Genomic DNA, 23,468 nt, shown 5'->3' with positions numbered 1-23,468 from the left:
TGCGGGCCCTGCCATCTTGGGGAGACTCCGGCTCTGATGCACGGCCTGCTCAAGAGCCCGAGGCAGTGCGGTGAACGTGGAAGAATAGGAAACGCGCAGGCCACTCCTCCAAGCTCCTGTTACCCAGTGGTGAGTCACTAGCCTTCCTGTCTGGCCAGTTCTCGCTCTCGGCCACAAGGAATGAGACAGAGCAGGAGGCAGCACTTGCCATGGGCCAGGAGGTGGGCACTGGGGATACCCACCCTGGGCCCCTGGTTAGATACTTCATCCCGGAGGGAGGCAGTAGGGCAGCAGATAGCAGGTCCCAGGACACTGGCTTGGTCCATTTACACACAGCTTATTGAGCACCCGAGTGTGCCAGGGCTGGGCACAGAAGACAGCAGGGTAAAGGAGACAGCAGACTGCCAGCAAGAGGCTCAGTCCGCAGCCTGAGGCAGCCATGCCAAGAAATGCTTACAAACCTAAGGTGACAGACAACAGTAGTTTCTCTTGCTGTAATAAAATACAGGCTTACAACCATTTTGCTTACTTGTTTGCTTGCTTGCATTGAGACTGTCGCCCAGGCTAGCCTCAAGTCAAAGGCAATGTCTGTGCCCTGGCCACCCAAGTGCTGGGATTTCAAGTGGGTTTATCTTTCTATCGTACACACATTTGTACACACATATATCCACCTACAAATACATGCATGAAAATAGAAATAAAAGGAAAAGAAGCCAAGAATCAGAAAGAAAGCAAGGGAAGATACAAAAAGAGCTGGAGGTAGAAGAGCAAAGGGGGAAATGGTGTAATTATATAATTTCAAAGATATATATATATAAATGATTGCACTGCAGTGGTGGCGCACACCTTTAATGGCAGGCTGGTCTGCAGAGTGAGTTCCAGAACTACAGCATGTAGCCAGGACTACAAAGTGAAACCCTGTCTAGAAAAACAAAACAAAATCAAAAAGTAAAGAAAAAGAGTGTTCATATTCAACCCCACTGCCTTTCTTGCCCATCCCACTTCTGCTGGTGCCCCCCCTTTTTTTAATTTTCTTTTCAATTTATTCACTTTGTATCCCAGTTGTAGCCCCTCCTTCATCTCCTCCTGGTCTCACCCTCCCTCTTCCTCCCCTATCTCTCTCCCCGAGTCCACTGATAGGCGAAGTCCTCCTCCCCTATTGTCTGACCTAGCCTATCAGGTCCATCAGGACTGCCTGCATCCTCTTCCTCCATGGGCTACCTGCCCCTTCTTGTTCATAAATAGTTCCCCTTACACTTTCATGTCATTTTTTAAAAATCTAGAGTCTGCATAGGAGAGAATGTGACCTTCATCTTTGAGTCTGGCTTACTTCAAGTCACAGGATTACCTCCAGCTCCATCCATTTTCCTCCAAGGACATCACTGCATTCTTAGTGGCAGAATAAGATATCATGTGTTGCCAGGGGTGGTTGCTCACACCTGTAATCCCAGCACTCAGGGAAGCAGAGGCAGGCAGATCTCTGTGAGTTCGAGGCCAGCCTAGTCTACAAAGGGAGTCCAGGACAGCCAAGGCTGCACAGAAAAACCCTGTCTCCAAAAAAAAAAAAAAAAAAAAAAAAAGGCACGCGTTATCTATAGTTTCTTTAGGCACTCCTATTGATGGACATCTAGGGTGTCGATAACTTGGCTACTATGACTAGTTGCTTAATAGGAATGTGCAGATATTTCCAGGCTGACCAGACATTGGTCCCTCATTCTCATGAGTCCCAGAAGACCACAAGCACCAACTAAGTCTTGAGCATATTTGTGATGCCAGCAGCTCTCAGTACTCAAGATGAGTTAGTATTCAAGAAGCTTGGTTACGGTTACCAACATGGGCTATGACAACATCAGGAACACAAAGAGCTGGCTACCCCAAGCTGACAGGAGGCCATGCCTGACCCTGCTCTTCAGGCCACTACTCTCACTCTGGGAAGCTGACACCATTTCCTCCAGGTTCATCTGCCTGCTCTGCTCAGTTCCCTAAACCACACCTCACCTCCTCTAGACGGCCCCAGGCTGGGGACCACAGTCTGCCTCACAGCTTCCTGACTCAAAGGAGCATCTACTCTCTCAGGCTTGTCTGTGACCACTGTCCACCTGCCAGATCAAATTCTCTGGATCTGTCTCTCCGCTGCAAGGACAACCCAGAACTCTCACCCAACCCAAGACCACACCCACCACAGGCAAGACACCCAGACATGCCCGCACGCCCAAGACCATCTTGGTTGCCACCCGTGGAAATGGCAAGGCTACACAGTGCTGCTTTTACTCTCAAAGGGGGCCCACTTCGGGGCAATAGATTTTAAGAGTCCCACAGCGGCAGCCCGCAAAGTGAGTCAGGACTTTGTTCTAAAGGAACCCACTCCCAAGGATGACATGACAAAAATGGGGAAGCTGAGTTCCAGTTTCGAGGCTTCTGGGAGTTTGGATATCACCTAGTACACCGCAGCTGCCTTCTTTCCTGTAAAAGGGCTTGGATGACATCATTCCAAAGGTCCCTTTCCAACTGACACCTGACTCATAACCCAATAAAACAGTGAACCCTCTCCACTTGTCCCAGGCTTCTCTGTGCTGGAGGGTGAGTGCAAGGGCTCTGGAGGGAGACTGCCTGCCTGGGTTTGACTTCTGTCTTGCCCTTGGGCAAAGCACTGACCTGGTGCCTTTAACTGAATGACATAACAGTGTCTCCTCTGCAATACACCTAGAGTGGCCTGAGATATCTCAGTGCAGTGTGTTTGAGATGCCAGCTCCTACTAAGTACAAAAGAAGTTTATCTTTAAGATCTTTAGGAAGGCCAGCACCGTGGCTCACACATAATGTCCCAGGTATCCATCCGGCAGGCTGGGGCAGGATTGATGCAAGTTTGTTGCCAGCCTGAATTACATAGAGTTCCAGGCTAGCCTGGGCTACAGTGTAAGACCTGGTCTCAACCCTCCCTCTAATAAAGAGGGAAAAGGAACAGAGGAGTCTAAAAGGCCATGGGAAGAGGGCTGAAACGGGAAAAACTTGAGGAGTAAGTAGAGAAGAGCCCCTCAACTGGGAAAGAAAATTACGCAGCCTCAAATGCCTTCACTGAACCCCAGTTAAAGTGGCCAGGCATTTTATCTGTTGTTACCCCTTCCTTTATCAAGCAATTGATGCTAAAAACCACCTCCAGGGACACCGGGAGCACCCAGCAGGGACTATGAAGGAAGGGGGTGGGTGGACAGGCTGAGGTAAGGCTTCACAAAGGAATACACTGAGGGCTACAGACAGAAGCAGTAAGCACTTATGGCCACCCTAAACTGGGATTCTCTGCTCCTCCAACTCCTCACTGAAGAAGACAAGACCTCTACAAAATGGACAAGAGATGGAGTGGGTCACATCCAGCTAAGGTCAGAAAACTCATTGTCATGAGTTTGGGACTAACCTGGGCTATATAGTGAGTTCCAGCCCAGTCTAGACTACAGTATGAGACTCTGATGCCCTCCTTCTCCCCCGACCCCACACACAAAGTAATAAAGAAATGTTAAGGGTGGAAGCTCTGGGTTCCCTACAGAGACTAATTACTACATTGTGAAGAATTTGGGGTTCCCCAGGTCCGTAAGAACAGCCCCTCAACAGCCCAGGGTCTGAATGAGGGGCAAAACAGCCTGCTATAGCTCTAGGAGACCCCCATCTAATGAACCAAAAGCATGAGAGCATGGCTGCCACCGCTGGTCCCTAGCAGAAGCTCCATGAACCCAGGGCAGCCACACCGCCCATGGTGCTGGCTTGAGCACAGTTCACCTGCAGGGTTTTCCCTGGCGGGAAGCCCCAGGATCTGGGGCAGATGATGAGATGCACACTCTAGTTCCCAGAGGTGCCCCCTTAATATCTGCCCTGGGCAGCCTCTACCCTGGAAATCATTGGAAGTCAACTTACTGCAAGGCGGGTACAGGGTTCCCCAAAGGAGAATATGCTTCAACCTGGGGTGCACCAGCAGGCATCCAAGACCTCTGAGTGGGGGTGTCGCTTCCCCCAAGGAACGAGAAAGAAAGAAAGTTAGAGAAAATTTTCTCATTGTCCCAAACTGCCAGTGCTTGTTCTGAAGTTAACCCGGATTCTATGCCACAAGCCGACTCCATCTTGCAACCTCTTCCAAGAACCACTGCCTGTCCCTGGGCTGGTGTCACCAGCCCTTTCTCCCACAAGCTCAGTGTCTGCCTTGTATGGAAGGCTGACTGGAAACTCCCACAGGGCCAATTGGAGATCCTCCCCAAGGAGAGCACAAATCTTCGCCAGTGGCTTCCTGGAAAAAGGCAACTGCCGATAACTTTCTAGTTGGCACTGTCTTGTGAGTCAGCCCTTCAGTGAGGGGTAGGGGCTTCTGCTGAAAGCTGTGCTCTCAGGACCTAACCTCAAATTCCCATGTGACACTGTTGAAAGCTGGGGGCTAGCAGGGCATGGTGGCTCACGCTGGCAATCCCAGCAATGGAGATGCAGAGACAGAAAGATCATGCTTAGCTTGGGAAAGGAGAAGGAAGGAAGGAAGGGAGGGAGGGAGGGAGGGAGGGAGGGAGGGAGGGAGGGAGGGAGGGAGGGAAAGAAGGAAGGAGAAAAGAAGGAAAAAAGAAAGAAGGCAGAGTGAAGACAGGAGGGAGGGAGGGATGGTGGGTGGGTTTGGTGGTATACACCTTTAACCCCTAGCACCTGGGGACAGAGATAACTGGATCTGAGTTGCAGACTAACTAGCCTGGTCTACACAACAGTTTTAGGCAAACCAGTTATGCAGTGAGACCCTGACTCAAAAAAAAAAAAAAAAAAAAAAGGAGGAAGAGACGGGGGATGTGGGATGAAGCTTAGTTGGTAGAGTGCTTGCCTATCAGGCATGATCCCATGAGTTTTGACTCCATCACCATATAAAACAGATGGTATCACATGGGTTGAGGCAGGAGGATCAGCACTTCAAGGTTATCCTCTACTGTGTATACAGTTGGAGGTGAGCATTAGCTAAGCCTCAAAAAGGAAAAAAGCAAATAAAATTAAATGACAGAATGAGACAGCCCCTCATACACAAAAACTTTTTAGCCCAAAGTGCCTGAAGCAAAGTTGGGAAAACTGCATAACACAGCATCAACTCTACCCCAAGCAAACCTCCTTCTGGGACCTACACAGCCAATAAAAATGGTGTCATGCGCCATCCTCACGCTTTGAAATGGCAGGGACGGACTATACAACGCCAGAAAACAGAACAAACTTGCTGACTTCAAAACTCCAGGAAAGAGGGCCGGAGAGATGGCTCAGAGGCCTAAGAGAACTGACTGCTCTTCCAGAAAACCCAGGTTCAATTTCCTGCACCCACAGCTCGCAAATGTCTGCAACTTCTGGATCCAATATCCTCACAAACTTTCATGCAAACCAAATACCAATGCATGTAAAAATAAGAATAAGTAATAAGAAAACTCCAGGGTAAAGGGATCCTCTTACCAAGAGCTGGTCTTTCAAATCATAAGTAGCTGGGTGCTTGGGGGTTGTGTTTCATCTTGGGTATCAGCTCTTACTCCAGATACCGCCTTTTTTTAAAATTTTGTGGTCTGTGTTGCTCTGATTCTTCCTGGAAAACAACTGAATGATGCAAAGTCCTCTAGATGCAAGAAAAGCTCAGCTCTGAAAATCATGTTAACTGTTGAGTCCAGCCCTTGGGATGTAAGGTAATCCCCTCCTCTGCCCACGACTGAATGGCTAGCCTGGGCTACATGAGACCCTTGCTTCTGTGGGGGATGGAGGTAATCTTTCTACTTCCAAGATAGTCCAAGTCCACCCTTCCTCCTACAAGGGACCTAAGTAAACTGAGCCTACTACAGAGCTGGAGTTAAATGCCAATTCTGTGTGTAGTCAGAGAGCTTGGCCAATGGCTAACAAAGGGGGACATATTTCATGTCTAAAGTTAACGGATCATTCCCACCCCCTAAGACACAACCTTCTGTTCCTCCATAGACAGGACACAAGGCCTTGGTGCAGGAAACAGGAACCACACCTCTGTCTTCTCTCCCAACCAGCAGCCTCAGGTGATGGAATTGCTCACGGAGAGCCACCCTTCCTCTAAGGCTCCACACACCCCAACACCCCCCACTCTATTCTCCCGCCAGTGCCCCTCCTCCATGCACACACTCTAAGCACTCCATCCCAAATCAGAAACTGTGGTGACCAACTGGGATATAGCCAGGGTTCCCCCTGCCTGAGGAAGGGTTCCGACTGAAACCCACCAGTTCTACTGAGCCAACGTCACAGAAGCTCAAGTGGAGTGATGTAGGCACACAGAACCAGAGCGGGAAGATGGAAGCATGAACAAGGAGGCGTGCAGATGGGAGAGGTACATAGAGACTTTGTGTCCAGGGCCATGAAGAGCAGACACGTGAATGGGCCTGAGAAGAGGGCTGCTGGCTTACATCTTTGGGAAATGGAAAGTTGCAAGAAAAATGAAACTGTAATGAGGAGTAGCATGTAGAGTCATAGAAGGCTCCTGAAATACATGACTAGAATTTGGGAAACTCTCCAGTGTCTGGAAGGATCCCACAGACTAAGTGACAGGGTTGTAACTGTCAGAAAGATGACAAAAATGAATCCAAGGCTCCTAGGGAAGATCCAGTGGCACAGAGCTAGGGAAGATCCAGTGGCACAGAGCCACTGCTCAACCCAAGCTGGAAGCCATGTACCTGTATACACCACTGCCTGGAAGTGGTCTCAGCACCAGAGTGGACACTGCAGTCTAATGTCCCCCAGAGGCAGGCAAGTGTGCTCAAGAACAATTTGTTCTTACCAAAAAAATCTCGGACAACTTAATCTTGTACCTAGTTCCCTGCCAATATAATAAAGGGATGCTCAAAGTAATCACGCTTATCTCTGGAAGTTATGTGAATATGCATGAGCTAACCTGTGTCAGGAACTTGGAGCGGGAGCCCCCGTTCACAGTGGATGCTCTGCACTGAATTCCACAACTCAGTCAGCAACAGTGAACGGAGGCATTGCACAGGTCCACTAGGACAGAAGTGGGGCTAATTGTAGCCAGTTACTCCAACCAACTTCCAAGCCCTGAGACTAGAATAAAATAATCTCAGGGAGGTTCTAGAAAAGTCGAAATCAAAGCCAGGCATGGTGGCTCATAGCTTTAATCCAGAGGCAGGCGCATCTGAGTTCAAAATTAACCTGGTGTACAGCTGAGTGTCAGGCCTGCCAAGGACAGTAAGACCCCGCCCCTACACTCCCCCCCCCCAAAACAAAGTGCAAAGTCTGGAGTAGTAGGCAGGCCTTCTCCCCCCACCACCACAAATAGGGTTTCTCTGTGTAGCCCTGGCTGTCCTGGACAAGCTTTGTAGACCAGGTTGGCCTCGAACTCAAGAGACCCACCTGCCTCTGCCTCTGGAGTGCTTGGATTAAAAGTGTGTACCACCTCTGTGCAGGCCTTTAATCCCAGCTGTTTGGGAGGTGAGGAAGAGTCTAAGCAGATCTCTGTGAGTTCAAAGCCAGTCTGGTCTACATAGTGAGTTTCTGAACAAACTGCCAGGGCTCTGTAGAGACCCTGTCACAAACCAAAAAAACAGAAGTCCAAATCGAGCGTTCCCAAACCAAAGTTTCATCTTTCCTTATTCTTCCTCAACTCAGACATGCTCCCAGTATACTGTGTCGCTTCTCAAAGTTCAGAGGGATCAAACAGCCTCACACACCCAAGCCAGGTCAGGGCGGCCAAACCGGGAGGCCAAATCCCCCGTGGGACAGACACCTGGTTTAAGTTACAGGCCCGACTCAACTCTGCCCCTACTGGTAAACTAAGAGGAAACTAAGAGGAAACACATCCAAGTGGCGGGGGGGGGGGGGGGGGGGGGGGGGGGGCGCCTAAAGGAACAAAACGTTCACCTTGTGTCCAGTCAGTCATCATAGAGCAGGAGAGGCCTCCAGAGCTAAGGGTCCTGTCATGAATAAACCATAGGCAGGAGTTCGCACTCACTTCCAGATACCCTGGTTAATTTTCTCTCCACTCCCCGGGGCAGATGACTCCACTGTCCTTAAGTGTGTCCTTTGCACTCCCACAGTTCCATCAACGAAGAGAAACTTCGTAAAGAGAAATCCTATGTCCAAGAGGAAAACTCACTCTCCCTAGGATGAAGGGGCCTCCCTCTACTTTGTTCAGGAATTGCCAAGAGATAGTCAAATCCTCACTTGGAGAAGCTCAGCGGAGTCAGCAAAATCAAATCATGCCAGCTCAAAGGCAAGTTTCTAAAGAAACCAAATTAAAGTGCAGGACAACATCCCGAGGTATTAGAGATCCAACAGAGAAGCTAAACTTATCAGGTGCCTCTCCAGTCTAAGGTTCATATGCCCTGGAAACATTAAAAGCAATCTATCATCCTCTCCCACGCGCTCAGGACCATAAGAATTGGGGAGCGGGGGACCGTCCTAGGAAGCGGTCAAGGCACTTTCCCCTAAAATCTGTTCCCACGAGACACTGTAATTTCAAATGTGTGACTGAGCAACGGCTTACAGCTAGCTCTAACACAACCCTCTGGACAGGATATTCCGCCCCCCACCCCACCCCACTAGACCATTCCCTCCCTCAAATTCTGGACGAGGGCCCAGGACAGGAACCAATCTCGTAATCCTGGGCATTTTAGAAACTCAATTCTCCTGGGAGTCTGAGCGCTCCGAGCTGGCTCAGGGCCACCCCCACCTCCCTACCCCGAGGCGGAGAGTGTGAGGCTCCGGTCGAGCCCGAAGCTCTTTCTTATGTAAATGACCCTCCGAGCGTCGGAGAGCTCGGGTTTGCGGGGACTGCAGACCAGGGAGGTGGGAACAGGAGGGTCTGGGCGGTTAAAGGCTCGTTTTCTGAAGCCAAGAAAACAAAAGAGCCCTGGGAACCGTGGGGTGGAAGGTGAGTCCAGCCCGCGAAACTTTTCGCCGAGGAAGGCCAGAACGCACTATCCCGAATCTGCCCCAACTCAGAGGCCCGACGCAGGGGCGAGAGGCGGGGCGGCCTCCGGGAGGATGTGCGGTGAGGGGCGCCGCTCCGAGCCTCAGTTCCGGGCAGTGCAGTTCCGGGGAGGGGGCGCGCAGCCAGCCTTCCCGCGCGCCTTCCCGCTCCTTCCCGGGGGGCGTTCCCCACCCACCTCCTGGGGCGCCACGAGGAACCCAGGGCCTCCCCGGCGCGTCCCCAGGAGCAGAGGGCCGGGCCCCGCCGCCACCGCGCCTCCTCCCGGCCGAGTCCTCCCCACGTGCTCGGCCGGAACCCGGGCTGCCGGAGGGGCTCCTCCCACGTGGGCGCAGCAGTCCGGGACTACGTGCCGCGCTGCCCGCCCCTCGAGACAGCCAGGGGGCTGAGGTGGGGCGGGCGCGCGCAGGTCCCGGGAGGTGGGTGCCCCGCGGACGGCCCCCCGCGCTCGGGACCTTCCCCGCGCCCCAGGCTGGTTCCACGTCCCCAGCCCCGTAGGAGGAGGAAGCGGGTCCCCGGCGTGCGCCGGGCTGCCGCGGAGCACGCGCCTCGGCCCGAAGCGAGCCCGCCGCCCCCGCCCGGGCCGACCTACCTTCTGCACTTGGTTTTGGTTGAGCTCCGTGAATAAGCAGGCGATCATGTGTGAGGCGATCATGCTGCTGCGGCGAGTCGGGGCCAAGTAGAAGAACCGAGGTTCGAGAACTGCCGGGGGAGCGGGCAGAGCTGGACGGCCGCTTTGAACCCAGGCCCGGGAGTCCCGCTGGGATCGGGAACGGCAGGAGCCACACAAAGAAAGTTAACCACGCGGGCTCGCCGGCGGGGCCTCGGGCCTCCCAAGCAGGGTTCTTCTTTTCCTTTGCGGTCTGCTTTTCAAATCACAGCTCCTGGAGGGCGCCTGCGTCTCGCCGCGGCCACCGCTCTGGTCGCTCGGCGGGCAGTCGCTGACTTCAGCCACAGGGCCACGAAGGCTCAACTTCGGAAGAGTGACAGCGCTGCCCCACTCGGCGACCGCACCGTTCGCAGGCACCGGCGCGCTGCTGCTGCCCTCGGGTCTCCTGGCCGCGCACGCTCGCGTAGCCCGAGCTGTCCTGGGACTCCGGCTCTGGAGTTTGGTGCAACAATGTGGCTTATTGAGGGGCTGCCGGCTCTTTGGGCCGCCCCGACAGTGACGTGCACGCGCTCATTGGCTCAGGGGAGAGGGTGTGTGCGCCCTCCGCCTGCCCGCCCGCGGCCCACAGCCAATCACCGTCCAGAGCCCGCGGGCGCGGCCGCTTCGACACCCAAGCGGGCGGCGGGAGAGGCGCGCCCGAGGCTAGGGGCGGAGCCAGGCTCCGGAGATGGGACGTGTGTTCCGTGGCAGGAGCCTGGGACTCCAGGGCGCATGAGCCGCCGCCGCGTCAGGCTCAGCTTCGGGTGGGGGGCGCGTGATCACCGGCCCAAAAGATGTTGGGCGACTGGAAAGACAGGTGACAGCGGCAGCACACGCCCTGGGCGGACAAGGACCTAGTCTGGTCTCTGGGAATCATGTGAGGGGCTGCCACTACTCCGTCACAAGTCTGAACCATCTTAATTGTGGCCCAAGGAGTCAGCGGATCCCTGCATTCCTGAAGCGACTGTCATACCGATAGCATATGGATTTTGCTAACCCCCTTTTGCAGATTAGGGAACCCGGCGCTGTGCTGTTAATGAGATTTGCCCAAGGTGACGTCGCTAACAAGAGCACGCCTCACTTTGAAATGGAAATCTCTTCCCCACTCTATTATCCAGCCTTTCTGGAAGCCAGGAGAGTAAAAGGCTGAGAAACTTTGTCGCTAGCTGAAACTGACGGGGGGCGGGGAAAGCGAGGGGGTAAGGGCTTGACCCTAGCCTCAAGTGGTGTGGAATGGTTCACAGATGCCGAGAAGAGCACAAGGCTCAGTCTCGGCTCGTGCGTGACCCCAGACTCCAAGTTTACATGTGTGAGCAGAAGCCAGCGGTATTGACGTAGCGCCTCAGACGACATGAGGTGGGCGCCGGTGGAGAACGGCAAGCCAGGCCGGAACGCTGCCTGGAGGGAAGGAGAAGCCGACCAGTTCCGGAAGGACAGGACTCCCTCCCCGCCACAGCGGCGCAGGCCTTTAATCCCAGCACGTGGGAGGCAGAGGGAGAGGGACCTCGGAGAGTTCTAGGACAGCCAGAGCTACGCAGAGGAGCCCTGTCCTCTGTATATGAAAAGCGCTGCCCCAACTGAGGAGGTACACCCCAGCCCTTTCTTCTCTGCTGCGCTGTCTTCTGCTACACTCTGATGTGGTTCATTTCCTCTGCGCGGTTCCTCCAGCGCCTTTCCTGGCAGTTACACCGTCAGTACACAGGTACCTAACAAGCCTAATCCACAAGCAAGGACTGTCCCCAGGGCTCTCTTGGGAGCTGCTATTTGTCACCCCTGCTGAGGTGACTGGTATGTAGGAGGCTGACCTTCCCAATTTTTCCTTTACCAGGGTCTCCACGAATGACATCATCCTTGATTCCTTCCTGCCACTCACTCTCACATCTATTCAGACCATCTGTGAACAGTTGATCTAACTTATCAAAGAATCCAGACCCTCATGGCCAAGCCACCAGTGACTCCACCAGACCCATTTTGTGTCACTTAGCTTTCATTTTTAGCTATCTCTAGCTTGGCCACTCTGTTCTCTCCTTCACTCAGGAGCCTAACAGACTTGTTTAAAATACAAATCAGGACAGCCAGAGCTACACAGAGAATCCCTATCTCAAAGTCCAAGTACAGACATACATATGTACATATATACACACATACATGCAAATCAGTGCTGGGTGTGGTGGCCAAAAATGTAGTCCCAGTTCTGGGGAGGTGGAGGCAGAAGAGTCAGGAGTTCAAGACCAACCTAGGTTACTTGAAACCCTCTCCCGATGGATGGATGGATAGATAGATAGATGAAATTGATTGATGGATATATACCTGGTTCTTTTTTTTTTTTTTTTTTTGGCTTAAAACCACTAATAGTTTCCAATATTCAAATAAAATTCAAGCTCCTAAGAATGACTGTTAGGAACAAGTTTTACAGCCAGGCATGGTGGGACACACCCCTAATCCCAGCACTTGAGAGGAAAAAGCAGATGGATTTCTGAGTTGGAGGCCAGCCTGGTCTACAGAGTGAGTTCCAGGACAGCCAGGGATACACAGAGAGACCCTGTCTCACAAAACAAAAGCAAATGAAGAAAAACCTTCCTGCCTCAGTCCCCACATCACTTTGTGAGTTGTGAGAAATGTGCCACCACACGCCACTAAGTTTCTAAATGTCACGTTTATCCTGTCTTCCCAGTCCACACTGGGAGGTGTCTACGGTGGTCCCTTATGTCTGCAGTGCCTAGAGTGGAGGCTCTCTAGCACATGAGCACCATAGGTGCTTATTGTATACGTTAGTAGATGATTTACTGTGATGGCTATTATGTCACCTAGAAGACACAAAAGAGAGACTTTCATTTTCTATATTAGCTGTCAAATCCTTTCCACTGGTCTGCCATTCACAGCTCACCAGGATCTTTTACCTAACTGCAACAACCTCATATCCCAGCTTCTCTCTAGACACAGATAAACCGGAGGCATCTGGCCGACTCAGAAGCTGAAGACAGAAGTATCCATCAGATGTGCTTTTGTAGGACAATAGCTGCCTTCCATGTGAATGGGAGGAAAGGGTCAGGCCAGAGCAGAAGAGACAGGAACTCCCAGATAAGATAGAGGCCTGGCGAGACAAGGGTGAGGCAGGCAGTCTGATTAAGGCTTTAGGTGTTCAGAAGTCTGAAGCAGTGATGGCATAGGTTAAAGATAGGTGGAGGGAGGGGTTGGGAGGAGCTGACAGAGGAGGCTACAGCTGGGATACAAAGTGAATGAATTGTAATAAATTAAAAAAATAAATATTTAAAAGAAAAAATCATATAAAAAAAAGATAGGCAGCAAAGACCAAAAAAAAAACAACAACAACAACAAAAAAAAAAACAACAACAACAAACAACTGCTTTCTAGAGACACTTGGGGCCTGGCAGGATGGCTCAGTGAGTAAAAGCGCCTGTTGCCAAACCTTGTCCGCCTGAGTTTATCCCCAAGATCCATTTGGTAAAAAGAATTAACTCTGGAAAACTACCCTCTGACCTTTTCACACATGCCATGGTGTGTATGTACACACAAAATAAATAAATAAACTTAATTTAAAAAATTTAGAGACACTTTAAAGCCAATAGTTAGAGCTTAGCATATAAAGTTCATTTTTCCCAAACAACTAAGATCAAAATCAGCAATCAGCGGGGTCAGGTCAACTATGATCACCTTTCTATGGACTAATTATATTTATTTATGTTGAAACCAGGGTCTTACAGAGCCCGTGATGACCTCTAAATATGCAGCCAGGGCTGATCTTGAACTTTCCATCCTCCTGCCTCCACCTTCCCAGTGCTGAGGTTACAGGCATTGACTACCTCCTCTAGTTTATACAGTTATAAAGGTCAGAGTCAAACCCAAGAATTCGTGCACTCTGGGCAAGAATTCTATCAACTGAATTCTATCAGCTGTCTCTCTATCTATCTCTCTCTCTCACACACACACACACACACTTTAGCTATCTCTCCATTCCCTTTTCTGGTTTTATTTTATGAGGATTAAGTCATGGTCACAAGATACTTTATGTGATCTCTTACAAAGTTCCCAATATGCCTGGAGGTGCTGGAAGAAGTACTGTGACATTCCCTAACTCCCTGACTTGTGTATATGACAAATCAAGGGACAGCTGGCCATACAAGATTGGGTGTTGTCGCTCTGACCTTTCTGACCTCAAGATTCTTACCTAGAGTACTATCTCGCCCTCTCTCACTATGAGCACACACAGGCACAGACGTTGAAGACAGGCAGAGCAGCCATACACTTTACACTCTCCATTCCAAGAGAGAAATCAATCAGCAAATGTTTATTAAGCCCTTTACAGGGTTCAGGACACCCATACTCGCACAGAAACACGAAAGGAAGCAGGTGACTCCTGCCCCAAAGAACTACGTTGCTGTGATTTCTTTTTTATCCATTTTATTGGGGTTTCTCACACCTCTGCCTCCCTTTACCTCATTCCCTTCCAGCACCTCAACACCAGGTAGGAGAGAAAGAAGGTTAGTGGGGATAGGAGCGTAGTTCTCTTGACTACTTCCTGCTGGTTAGGGCTGTCAGGTTCCTTGGGGAAGTCCAGTCTTCATTATCAGGATATATCCAACTTCTCACACTGCAACAACAGCAGCCAAAGCGTCACGGGAAGCAGCTGCCCTCTTCTTCCTCCGAGCCACTGGCCCTCGCTGGGCTCTGGCTTGTATACTTCCTCAGAGTTCTCAGCATCAAACTATCCGCAGCTGGCACAGCTCGCACCCCTCTCAGAGCCCACGTGAGGCAAACAGTCTGCTGCTGTGGACAGTCTGAATCCGTCTCCTATCCCACACCTGGGATTGAAACAAAAACATGTTCACATAACATAACTGAATTTTAAAGAAATCAAAACTCCCGCTGCAGGCTACTGCTTAGCTTAAGACATAAAATGAACACACAGAACAAATATTACTAGAAAAAACAAAACAGATCAATAAAAGCCAAATGTGTCTGTGTCTTTAGATGCAGCAGAACCTGAGTGCCAACCACGGGCGGCCCGGTGGCTATGGATGTCTGTATTCTGACTGCATACCCAGCTGTCACTCCCGGTACACCTCGGGAAACTCTCCTCAGAAAATCCTATTTTGCTAAAAGACCTCAATCTGCAAAATGTTCCTATTTAAAAGTTCAGATTTATGCCAGGCGTGGTAGCACATGGGCCTTTAATCTCCATGCTGAAGAGGCAGAGGCAGGAAGATCGCTGTGAGTTCTAGGCCAGTTTGGTCTCCATAGCGAGTTCCAGGTTAGCCAGCGCTACATGGTAAGACCTGTGTGCTGCCTGGTTTTATAGCAATTTGAAACAAGCTGGAGCCCTCTGAGAAAGGAACCTCAGTTGAGAAAATGCCTCCTGTAGGCAGGCTGGTAGTTAGCGGTTGGTGTGGGAAGGTGCCGGCCCACTGTGGGTGCTGCTACCTGTTTGGGTTTGTTTCCTTTTTTGTTTTTTAAGACAGAGTTTTTCTGTGTAGATGTGGCTGTCCAGGAACCCTCTCTGTAGCCCAGGCTGTCCTGAAACTCACAGAGGTCCACCTGCCTCTGCCTCCTAAGTCCTGGGATTCAAGATGTGTGCTGCTACCACCACCAGCTCAGTTGCGGGTTCTATAAGAAAACAGGCTGAGCAGGCCATGAGGAGCAAGTCAGTAAGCAGCGCCCCTCCATGGCTTTTGCATCATTTCCCGCCTCCAGGTTTCTAGCCGTTCTGGGTCCCTGCCTTGGCTTCATTCATAAGCTATGAGCTGAAGTAAACCCTTCCTCCTCGCGTTGCTTCTTTTGGTCTTGGTGTTTATCACAGCAACAGAAGGCAAACTAAGACAAGGGTTTCTAGGGTGGGCTGCTTGAGGTGGGGAGGCCACCCGAACTGTGGTGGGCACCTCCCATGGGCTGCGGCTTTGGACTGAGTAGAAAGGGGAAAGGCAGCCGGGCGCCAGCATTCATCTCTCTATTTCCTGCCTGGATGCAATGCGACCAGCTGCCTCCAGACCCTGCCACCATGATATACACCCTCAAATTGTGAGCCGAAATGAGTCCCCGCCTTCCTTAACTTGCTTTTGTCAGGTGTTCTGCCACAGCAGCAGGAAGAGCGACTAAGACGTGGAGGCTGAGCTGGGAGCAATGTGGGTGACTGGTGGAAAGTGAGACCCGAGTTCTGCGGAAGCCTGAAGGCCCCACGTTAGATGCACAGCACAAGGAGGCGAGTGGTGAAACTTACTGAAATACAGAATACAAGCCTGACAAGGAGTTGCTAATTGAGAGAATGTGAAGAAGAGGGAGGGGAGGTGGGAGCTTCCAAGACTATGGTCCTCAGCTTTGGCTGCTCTGTGGAACAGGATGCCCTACGGGTCAGGGCCAGGGGGCCTCCATGGATGGCAGTGAGTGGACGCTCCTTAGAGAGAGGGGAACAACAGAAAAGCTTGAATCGGTCTGTTTTGTTTGTTATCATTGTCACTGGCAATTCTAAACTGTGGCTTTGATGAAATACTCCCTTCTCAATTACAGCCAGGACCCCTCCCTTCTAGCCCTCGTAGGCTCACTTTGTCCACATTACCTGGTGAGTTTTTAACAGTCTCAAAGCCCGCTTAATACAGATGTTCACAACATCTCTTCTTCCATTATAGTATTGAGCAGAAGCAAATGTTCCTGGGCATAGAAACTGTTCTAGGAGCCCAGAGACTAGGACTGAGAAGATTGCTACTAGCCACAATATTGAAAGTGCAAGGTTGTGGCTGGAGAGATGGCTTAGAGGCTAAGCGCACTGGCTGTTCTTCCAAAGGTCTGGAGTTCACTTCCCACCAACCACATGGTGACTCATAACCACCTATAATGTGATCTGGTGCCTTCTTCTGGCCTACAGACATACATGCAGGCAGAATACTGTATAAATAATAACTTTTTTTTAAAGTGGAAGGTTGGAGCTAGCTAGATGCCCAGCAGTTAAGAGCATTTGTTGCTCCTGCAGAGAACCTGGGTTCCGTCCCTAAGAACCACACTGCGGCTCACAGTTAAGTCCAGTTCTAGGGTATCTGATGCCTCTTCTGATCTCTAAGAGATCTTGCTTGTATATGGTACTTGGGAATATACTCAGGCGTATACAAACACATGAAATAAATATTTTACAAAAGAAAATGCAAAATTAGAGGCAAGTGTAATGGCCCCCACCTGTCATCCTAGCTTTTAGAAGGCTGAAGCAAGAAGATGGTCCTGAGCCTGGTGTGGTGGCACATGCCTGTATTTCCAGCAAAGGCAGGCAGGTCTCTGTGAGTTCAAGGCCAGGCTGGTCTAAAAAGAGAGTTCAAGGATAGCTAGGACTATTACACGGAAAAATCCTATTTCATAAAAACCAAAAAAGGAAGAAGAAAAAGTAGGAGGTCATTTGTTCAAAGCCAGAATGAGATTCTGTCTCAAAAACAAAAAACAAAAAATAAAACAAGGAAGAACAGAAAGGAAGAAAGAGGGAGGGTGAGAAGGAGAGAATTCTTCCCATCTGCATCTCCCAGGTGTGGAGGTTACAAGAATGTGCCACCACACCTGGCTTGTCACTTTTGTACCTGGTGTAAGTAGATTTACTCACCGAAAACAGAAATTGAACTGAGAAAAGAATTTATTGCAATAAAGGCCCACAATCGAGTAGAAAGGATTTGAGTTGAGGTGGGAGTAATGGCACTGTTTAAAATGATTTCGTCATTAAAAAAAAAAAAAAGCTACTCCCCACACATCCCACTTTACTTTCATGAGAATCTATGGGCCAGGACTTCCGAGGATCCCAAAGGCACACCAAAGGTGAAAGTCAGGATCCGATGAAACTCTGGGTGTTTGGGCCCCTACGTCTGGCAGTTCAGGCAAATCTGCTCTTCTTAGCACCTACATATGACACCCAGACTGAGGGTGTCTGTCCCTCAGCTGGTAGAGTCCTTGCCTTGCAAGCATAAAACCCAGGGTTTGATCCCCAGCACTGCATAAACTAGGTATCAACAAACCTGTAATCTAAGCACTCAGAAGGTGAAGTTCAAGGTCATCGTCGAAGGTCATCTTTGGATACACGAAAAGTTCAAGCTAGCCTGAAATAAAGAAATCACGTCAAAAAAAAATTAAATAAAAGGTAAATACATACAAAAATAAATCTGCCTCCTGCAGCTCATCAGTGCCAGTTTGACTCCTTTGACAGGTTGATCTTTGTATTTCTTAGTGGCCCAGAAACACAACTGGTCCTTCTTCCACAGATGCTCCATTCCTACCTGACAGCAGGAGCTCAGGGTTCATCGTAGGACGTTGCAAAAACCCTTACTAGCCTTACTAACTTCCTGTCACTTCAGTGATGGGAAATGTGCTGACTATAACTAAGACAGCACTTGTCCCAGCAGACATGAGTGGGGCCCTGTTCTTGGCAACTCCGGCAAACCGCTGGTGTCTCTCTGGATGCCACACTCTCCCAGTGACTTTAGTCATGATGGTTTCAGATGCAAGTAACAAAACACCCTTTCTCCAACAATAAGGAGATTTGTTGCTTCCATTCAAAAGCTCCCCAGTGGCGGACCAGGCTCCCGGCCCGTGTGTCAGGGCTGGAGATTCTTGGAGGATCTCTTGGCTCTGACTGGACCCCTGATTTGGCTTCATCTTAAAACTGGTGGTAAGATGGCTTTAGTATATCTGGGTTCTGCCACAAATGAGATTCAGAGGAAAAGAAATACTGCTCATTTTAGATGTAGGGTATACTTACATGCTTGATATATGTCTGTGTGCCTATGGAGGTCAGAGTTCAGCCTCGTTGGGTCTGTCTTTTCCTTCCTTCCTTCCTTCCTTCCTTCCTTCCTTCCTTCCTTCCTTCCTCCCCTTCCTTCCTTCCTTCCTTCCTTCCTTCCTTCCTTCCTTCCTTCCTTCCTTCTTTCCTCCCTCCCTTCCTCTCCTTCCTTCCTTCCTTCCTCCCTTCCTCTCCTTCCTTTCTTCCTTCCTTCCTTCCTTCCTTCCTTCCTTCTTTCCTTCCTTCCTTCCTTGTTCTCCTTCCTTCCTTCCTTCCTTTCTTCCTTCCCTTATTTTTTAGACAGGGTCTCACTATGTAGGCTTGGCTATTCCAGAACAGCAGGCTGACCAGGAACTCACAGAGATCTACCAGCTTCTGCCTCCTGAGAGCTACGGGCACATTCCACCATGCCCAGCAGGTGTTCTTTTTAAAATTTGTTTTGTTGTTTTGTTTTGACAGTGTCCCTCATTGTTTTTCACTGTCCAATCCCTGGAGCTGGAGTTAAGGAGGGTTGTGAGCCACAATGTGGGCACCAGTAACCAGATTCAGGTCCTCTGGGAGAGTAGTAAGAGCTCTTATCCGTTGAGCCATCTCTGCAGCCTCATGTTCTGTTCTTTTGAAGTAGGTGCCCAGATAAAGGCCAGACTCCCCTCAAAGTTGTAAGTATTTCTTCTATCTACCATGTGCTAGGGTTAGTCTACAGGGCCCTGGGTCTTATTTTTCTCACATCAAAAGGAAAAGGTATTTCCTGAAACCCCTCAGTATCTTCTTTCTGCTTAATCTCATGGGCCATGAGATTGCATACCAATTCTTAAACCAGTTCTCTAGAATGAGAAAGAGGATTACCACAATTACTTTACACAGCTTACATAACCCGGGATAGAGTTGCCTCCCAGGAGACATTTGGCAGCATCTTGGGGCATTTGGGGGTTAGAGCTTGGGGTGTTATTGGCAGGGACACTGCTAAACATCCCGAAACACAGACACCAGGCTCCAGAGCAGGAAGCTATTCAGCTCATGCTCTAGTTTGTTTTTCTGTTGATGTGATAAAACATGCTGACCCAGAGCAACTCGGTGGGGTGCTGTTTCCTCCTACAGGCTACAGTCCATCATCTAGGGAAGCCAAAGCAGGAACGCCAGGCCGAGAACCTGGAGGCGGGAACCTGGAGGCAGGAAACTGGGAAAACGCTGCTTCCAGGCTTAGGTTCAAGCTCCTTTTCTTCTATAAGCAGGGCCCACCTGCCACAGGATCGCACCACCTACAGTGAGCGTGGTCCTTCCACATAATTACCAAACAAGAAAATGCCTCACCGCTGCATCCACAGGCCAATCTGCTGGAGGCAGTCCTTCAGCCGAGGTTCCCTCTTCCTAGCTATGTCGGCCCAGATTAACCATCTCAGCCCAGCCTCGATAGTGTTGAATCTGAGGCACTTCGGTTTAAAGTGAAGCAGAGCTCTCTTCTAGAGCTCAGTCATTGGATGGATGCCAAAGAGTATCAGGTTTTGGAAGGGGGTGATAGACAGTCACCGTGCCCATACTGCCTCACCCATGATGGGGGCAAACATCTGCCTCCTGCAGAGTAGCCCAAGCTGACTATTTAGTAACTGTTTATCTAGCTAAACATGACGAGTCATGCTTTGAGACGTATAAGGCAGAAGGATTGCTATGAACTCAAAGTCAGTCTAGACTACAAAGTGAGATTCTATCTCACACAAGAGAAAATAAATCATAGATATAATCAAAAGAGGATGTGTGAACATGGTCTGGAGACCTGTTAAGCTAATAGTCTGTACCGTTTTTCAGGACTAGCGAGCTGCCACTCAGAAGGTCTACAAGACACTGGTAGGCGCATCTGAAAATCTTATTATTCCCTTGGGTTACTTCAGAGAGAAACTCATGACAACACACTGGTAGGAGCTGAGCCAGGTAGGAGAATGTGGACGTGGCTCCTCCCCATTTGCAAGACTAGCTGATGTCTCAGGACACCAGGGAGTTCACACCAAGTCAAGATTAAACTATTGACTAAAAAGTTTAAAAGAACAATGCATCGCTGTTATTTGTTTTACTGAGGCAGACATTCATGTCATATCTCTTTGGAAGAAAGAAAGAGAGAGAGAGAAAGGAAAGAAGGAAGGAAGGAAGGAAGGAAGGAAGGAAGGAAGGAAGGAAGGAAGGAAGGAAGGAAGGAAGGGAAAGGAGAGAGAGAGAGAGAGAAGGAAGGAAGGAAGGAAGGAAGGAAGAAAGAAAGAAAGAAAGAAAGAAAGAAAGAAAGAAAGAAAGAAAAAAGAAAACATTATTTAGAGGAGGCAGATTTTAGAGGCAAAGGTCAAAGTTGATATGCCATTCTAGAAGTTCTGATGACAAAGCCTTTGAAAAGGACCTGGGGATTCAATTAGACCTACAGTGAAGGTGTGCTTGGCTGGTGTCATTAGGACGACATCACCAGGGGACATCAGCTATTTGTGGACCAATGTAGCTCTATCTACAAGTTCTGCACTTATTTTATTTTATTTCATTTTTGAGACAAGGTCTCATGTAGCCCAGGGTGGCCTCAAACTTGCTATGAGGCTGAGGATGACCTTGAAATTCTGATCCTCCTACTTCTACTCTTCTGCCCAGGACCCCAGTTCTGGGATACTGGAATGCACCACCATGCCCAGTTTTCTGCAGGACTATGCATGGAGCATAAGGCTTCATGCTTGTCAGGCAAGAAATCTACCAGCTGAGCTTCATCCCTGGACTAGTTAGTTTTTTTGTTACCTTATCACAAACTAATGTCATCTGGGAAAGGGAACCTCAGCTAAGAAAATGCCTTCACCGAATTGGCCTGTAGGCGAGTCTATGGGACAGATGGTACCGGGAAGTATAAAAACTGTAGCCAAACTTGAGCCCAGAGGAGCAAACCAGTAGGATACGTTCCTCCATGGCCTCTGCTTCTCTGCTTCAGTTCCTGACTCCAGGCCCCTGCCTTGAGTTTCTGCCTTGAGTTCCTTTATAGAGTGTGAACTGAGAGTTGTAAAATGAAATAAACTCTTTCCTCCTTTTCCTCCTTTTCCTGCTTTTGGTCGTGGTGTTTGTTACAGCAAAAGGAAGCAATCAGGACAATCCCCAACCCTTATTCTAAACCCGCAGGTGGCTAACTCACCCTGTGGCTCGTAGCCCTACAGAGGATGATAATCATCAACTCAACTTACCAAAGCTATTCCCTTCTTTACAGTTTATGGGGAGATAATATACCATGTCCTGTGGAACTCTATTTAATAAGCTTGAAAGGCTGACCTCTCCAGATAGCCATTTGTTTGTGCTCTGTCCATTGGGACAGACTCCCTTTTCTCCAAGAGGTTTTCTTGTAATGGAAGTTTTGGTTTCTTTGTGAACGCAGTTATGTTATGGAGATATGTTTTAACCCCAAGAGTGGGATTTTAGCTGGGCTGTAGTTTGTCCACAGCTGTTAATTGTCTCTTGTGGGGCTCTTTGACAGCTGGTAACAGCTTCCACTTGCCAGCACCAAAAAGGGCGTGGTCTAGGACTCGGGGGATACAAGTTTGAGAGCCTAGAAAGAGAAGTGGTGGTGTTTGGTGTTGGCACGTGGCATGTGGCATGTGGCATGTGGCATGTATCCCTTCGGAGAGACCCCGGAGATGGACTATGTGGCGGTTTGGAGCAGCCAGACAGAGAGAGACGCTTCGGGGCCGAAGCAGCTGGCAGGAGACTGCTGGTGTGTTTGCTGGTGATGGAGATTGGTATATCCCCCAAAGATCCATCAACTCTAAACAGCCGGGAGAAGTAACTCTCCCTCTCCCCACTACCTTCCTCTCTCCTACCTAGGCTTGGGAGGAGACTGGTGGAAGGGAGGTAGAGGTGTAAACACCCCAAATAAAGGAGAGCTTTAAAAAAGAGCACTACCTTCTCCCCCACCCCTAGCTGGGTGACCCTGGGTTTTGTAAGGAACATCACAAGTCCTCAGGGCAGATCACAGGCCGGACCCTTTCCTGATAAGAAACTGGTCCAGCAAGTATCTGAGAATTCCTTGGAATGCCCCACCCTGCTAAGGAGACCTTAGTTTTAAGCTGTGACCTTCGATTTTACTCCCACCCACTGGATAATTAAGTACTGTTCTCGTGATTGGACCTTGCTACTGCATGGAAAACGAGGTACGGTACCACTACAAGTGAATCAAGGATCCCCCGGGTCCCGGGGCCCCAGTGAAACAAACACATTCACCCTTGAAACCCCTCCCTCTGCCCCAGCTTTATATTGCCCTTGATTCCACATGAATAAAGGTTTGACCGAGACGCATTTATTCAATGGACACCCAAACTTGGCGACCAATCAGTCAGGTGCCTGCTGGGGCAGACCCCCTGTGGGTTCGACTGCTGGTCGCTGTTCTGCCGTTCGCCAGGAGTGTCAGCATCGGGCAACCGCTAAAGCCTGCCCCATGCCACTAGATCGGTGCTGACCTCTGGCAAAGCGCCCACCAGCACCAGGCCTGAGTCTCACCAGACCTGCCCACCAGCCGGCTGGGCCTGGGCCTCACCAGGCCTGTGTCTCGGCTGCAAGCAGTCCAGGCATGGGTTCATGCCTGAACCTCTGCTGTGCTTAGCACAGCAGCTTAACCAAGAGCTGTAACAGTTTGGTATCGCCATAGGCTTTGGAATGCCAAGTTTCCACTACACCTGCAATCTCATCCTGAAAGAGCTAAACTAACACTACGTGAAAAACCTTTTCCACAGCCAGGCCTCGCACACATGGGCTTCTCTCTAATGTGTTCTGGCAGCTCCTGAGAGAAATGGAACCCCTGTTCTCAGTTTGGAAGCCACCAGATGGACAACAGTGTCCCTTTAAGGTTACACGTTGTGATGTGACTTCTAATGGCCAATGAAAATGTTATCAAGTGATACCAAAAAGAGATGTGTTTTCTAAACACTCCAAAAGAGGTAACCCATTCCTTTTATTTGTTAACTTGTGGTGTCTGGTAGGGGAATTGTTGCCCTGTTATAGGGTATCCATTTAAACTCTCTCTCTCTCTGTGTGTGTGTGTGTGTGTGTAAGAAGCTTCTAAATTAGTAGGTTTCCATATGACTTTTTTAAAAGTTCTTTAGTTTTTTCTGT

At 49.8% G+C, this 23,468-nt stretch overlaps 1 protein-coding gene across 1 annotated transcript in view; it reads right to left on the bottom strand.

Annotated features, from left to right (window-relative positions):
- Positions 1-10,075, bottom strand: part of Hk2 (hexokinase 2) — a 53,848-nt gene extending 43,773 nt beyond the window's left edge. The window contains exon 1 of the mRNA XM_021658101.2: positions 9,539-10,075. Within this exon, the coding sequence (XP_021513776.1) occupies positions 9,539-9,601 (63 nt within the window). The 5' untranslated portion in view covers positions 9,602-10,075. The remainder of the gene's footprint in view (positions 1-9,538) is intronic.
- Between the last annotated feature and the right edge of the window lie 13,393 nt (positions 10,076-23,468).

The sequence above is a fragment of the Meriones unguiculatus genome, chromosome 5, assembly GCF_030254825.1.
Source record: "Meriones unguiculatus strain TT.TT164.6M chromosome 5, Bangor_MerUng_6.1, whole genome shotgun sequence".
Classification (NCBI taxonomy): domain Eukaryota; kingdom Metazoa; phylum Chordata; class Mammalia; order Rodentia; family Muridae; genus Meriones; species Meriones unguiculatus.
The sequence above is the reverse complement of the archived record's forward strand: the minus strand, read 5'-3'. Positions and strand labels throughout refer to the sequence as shown.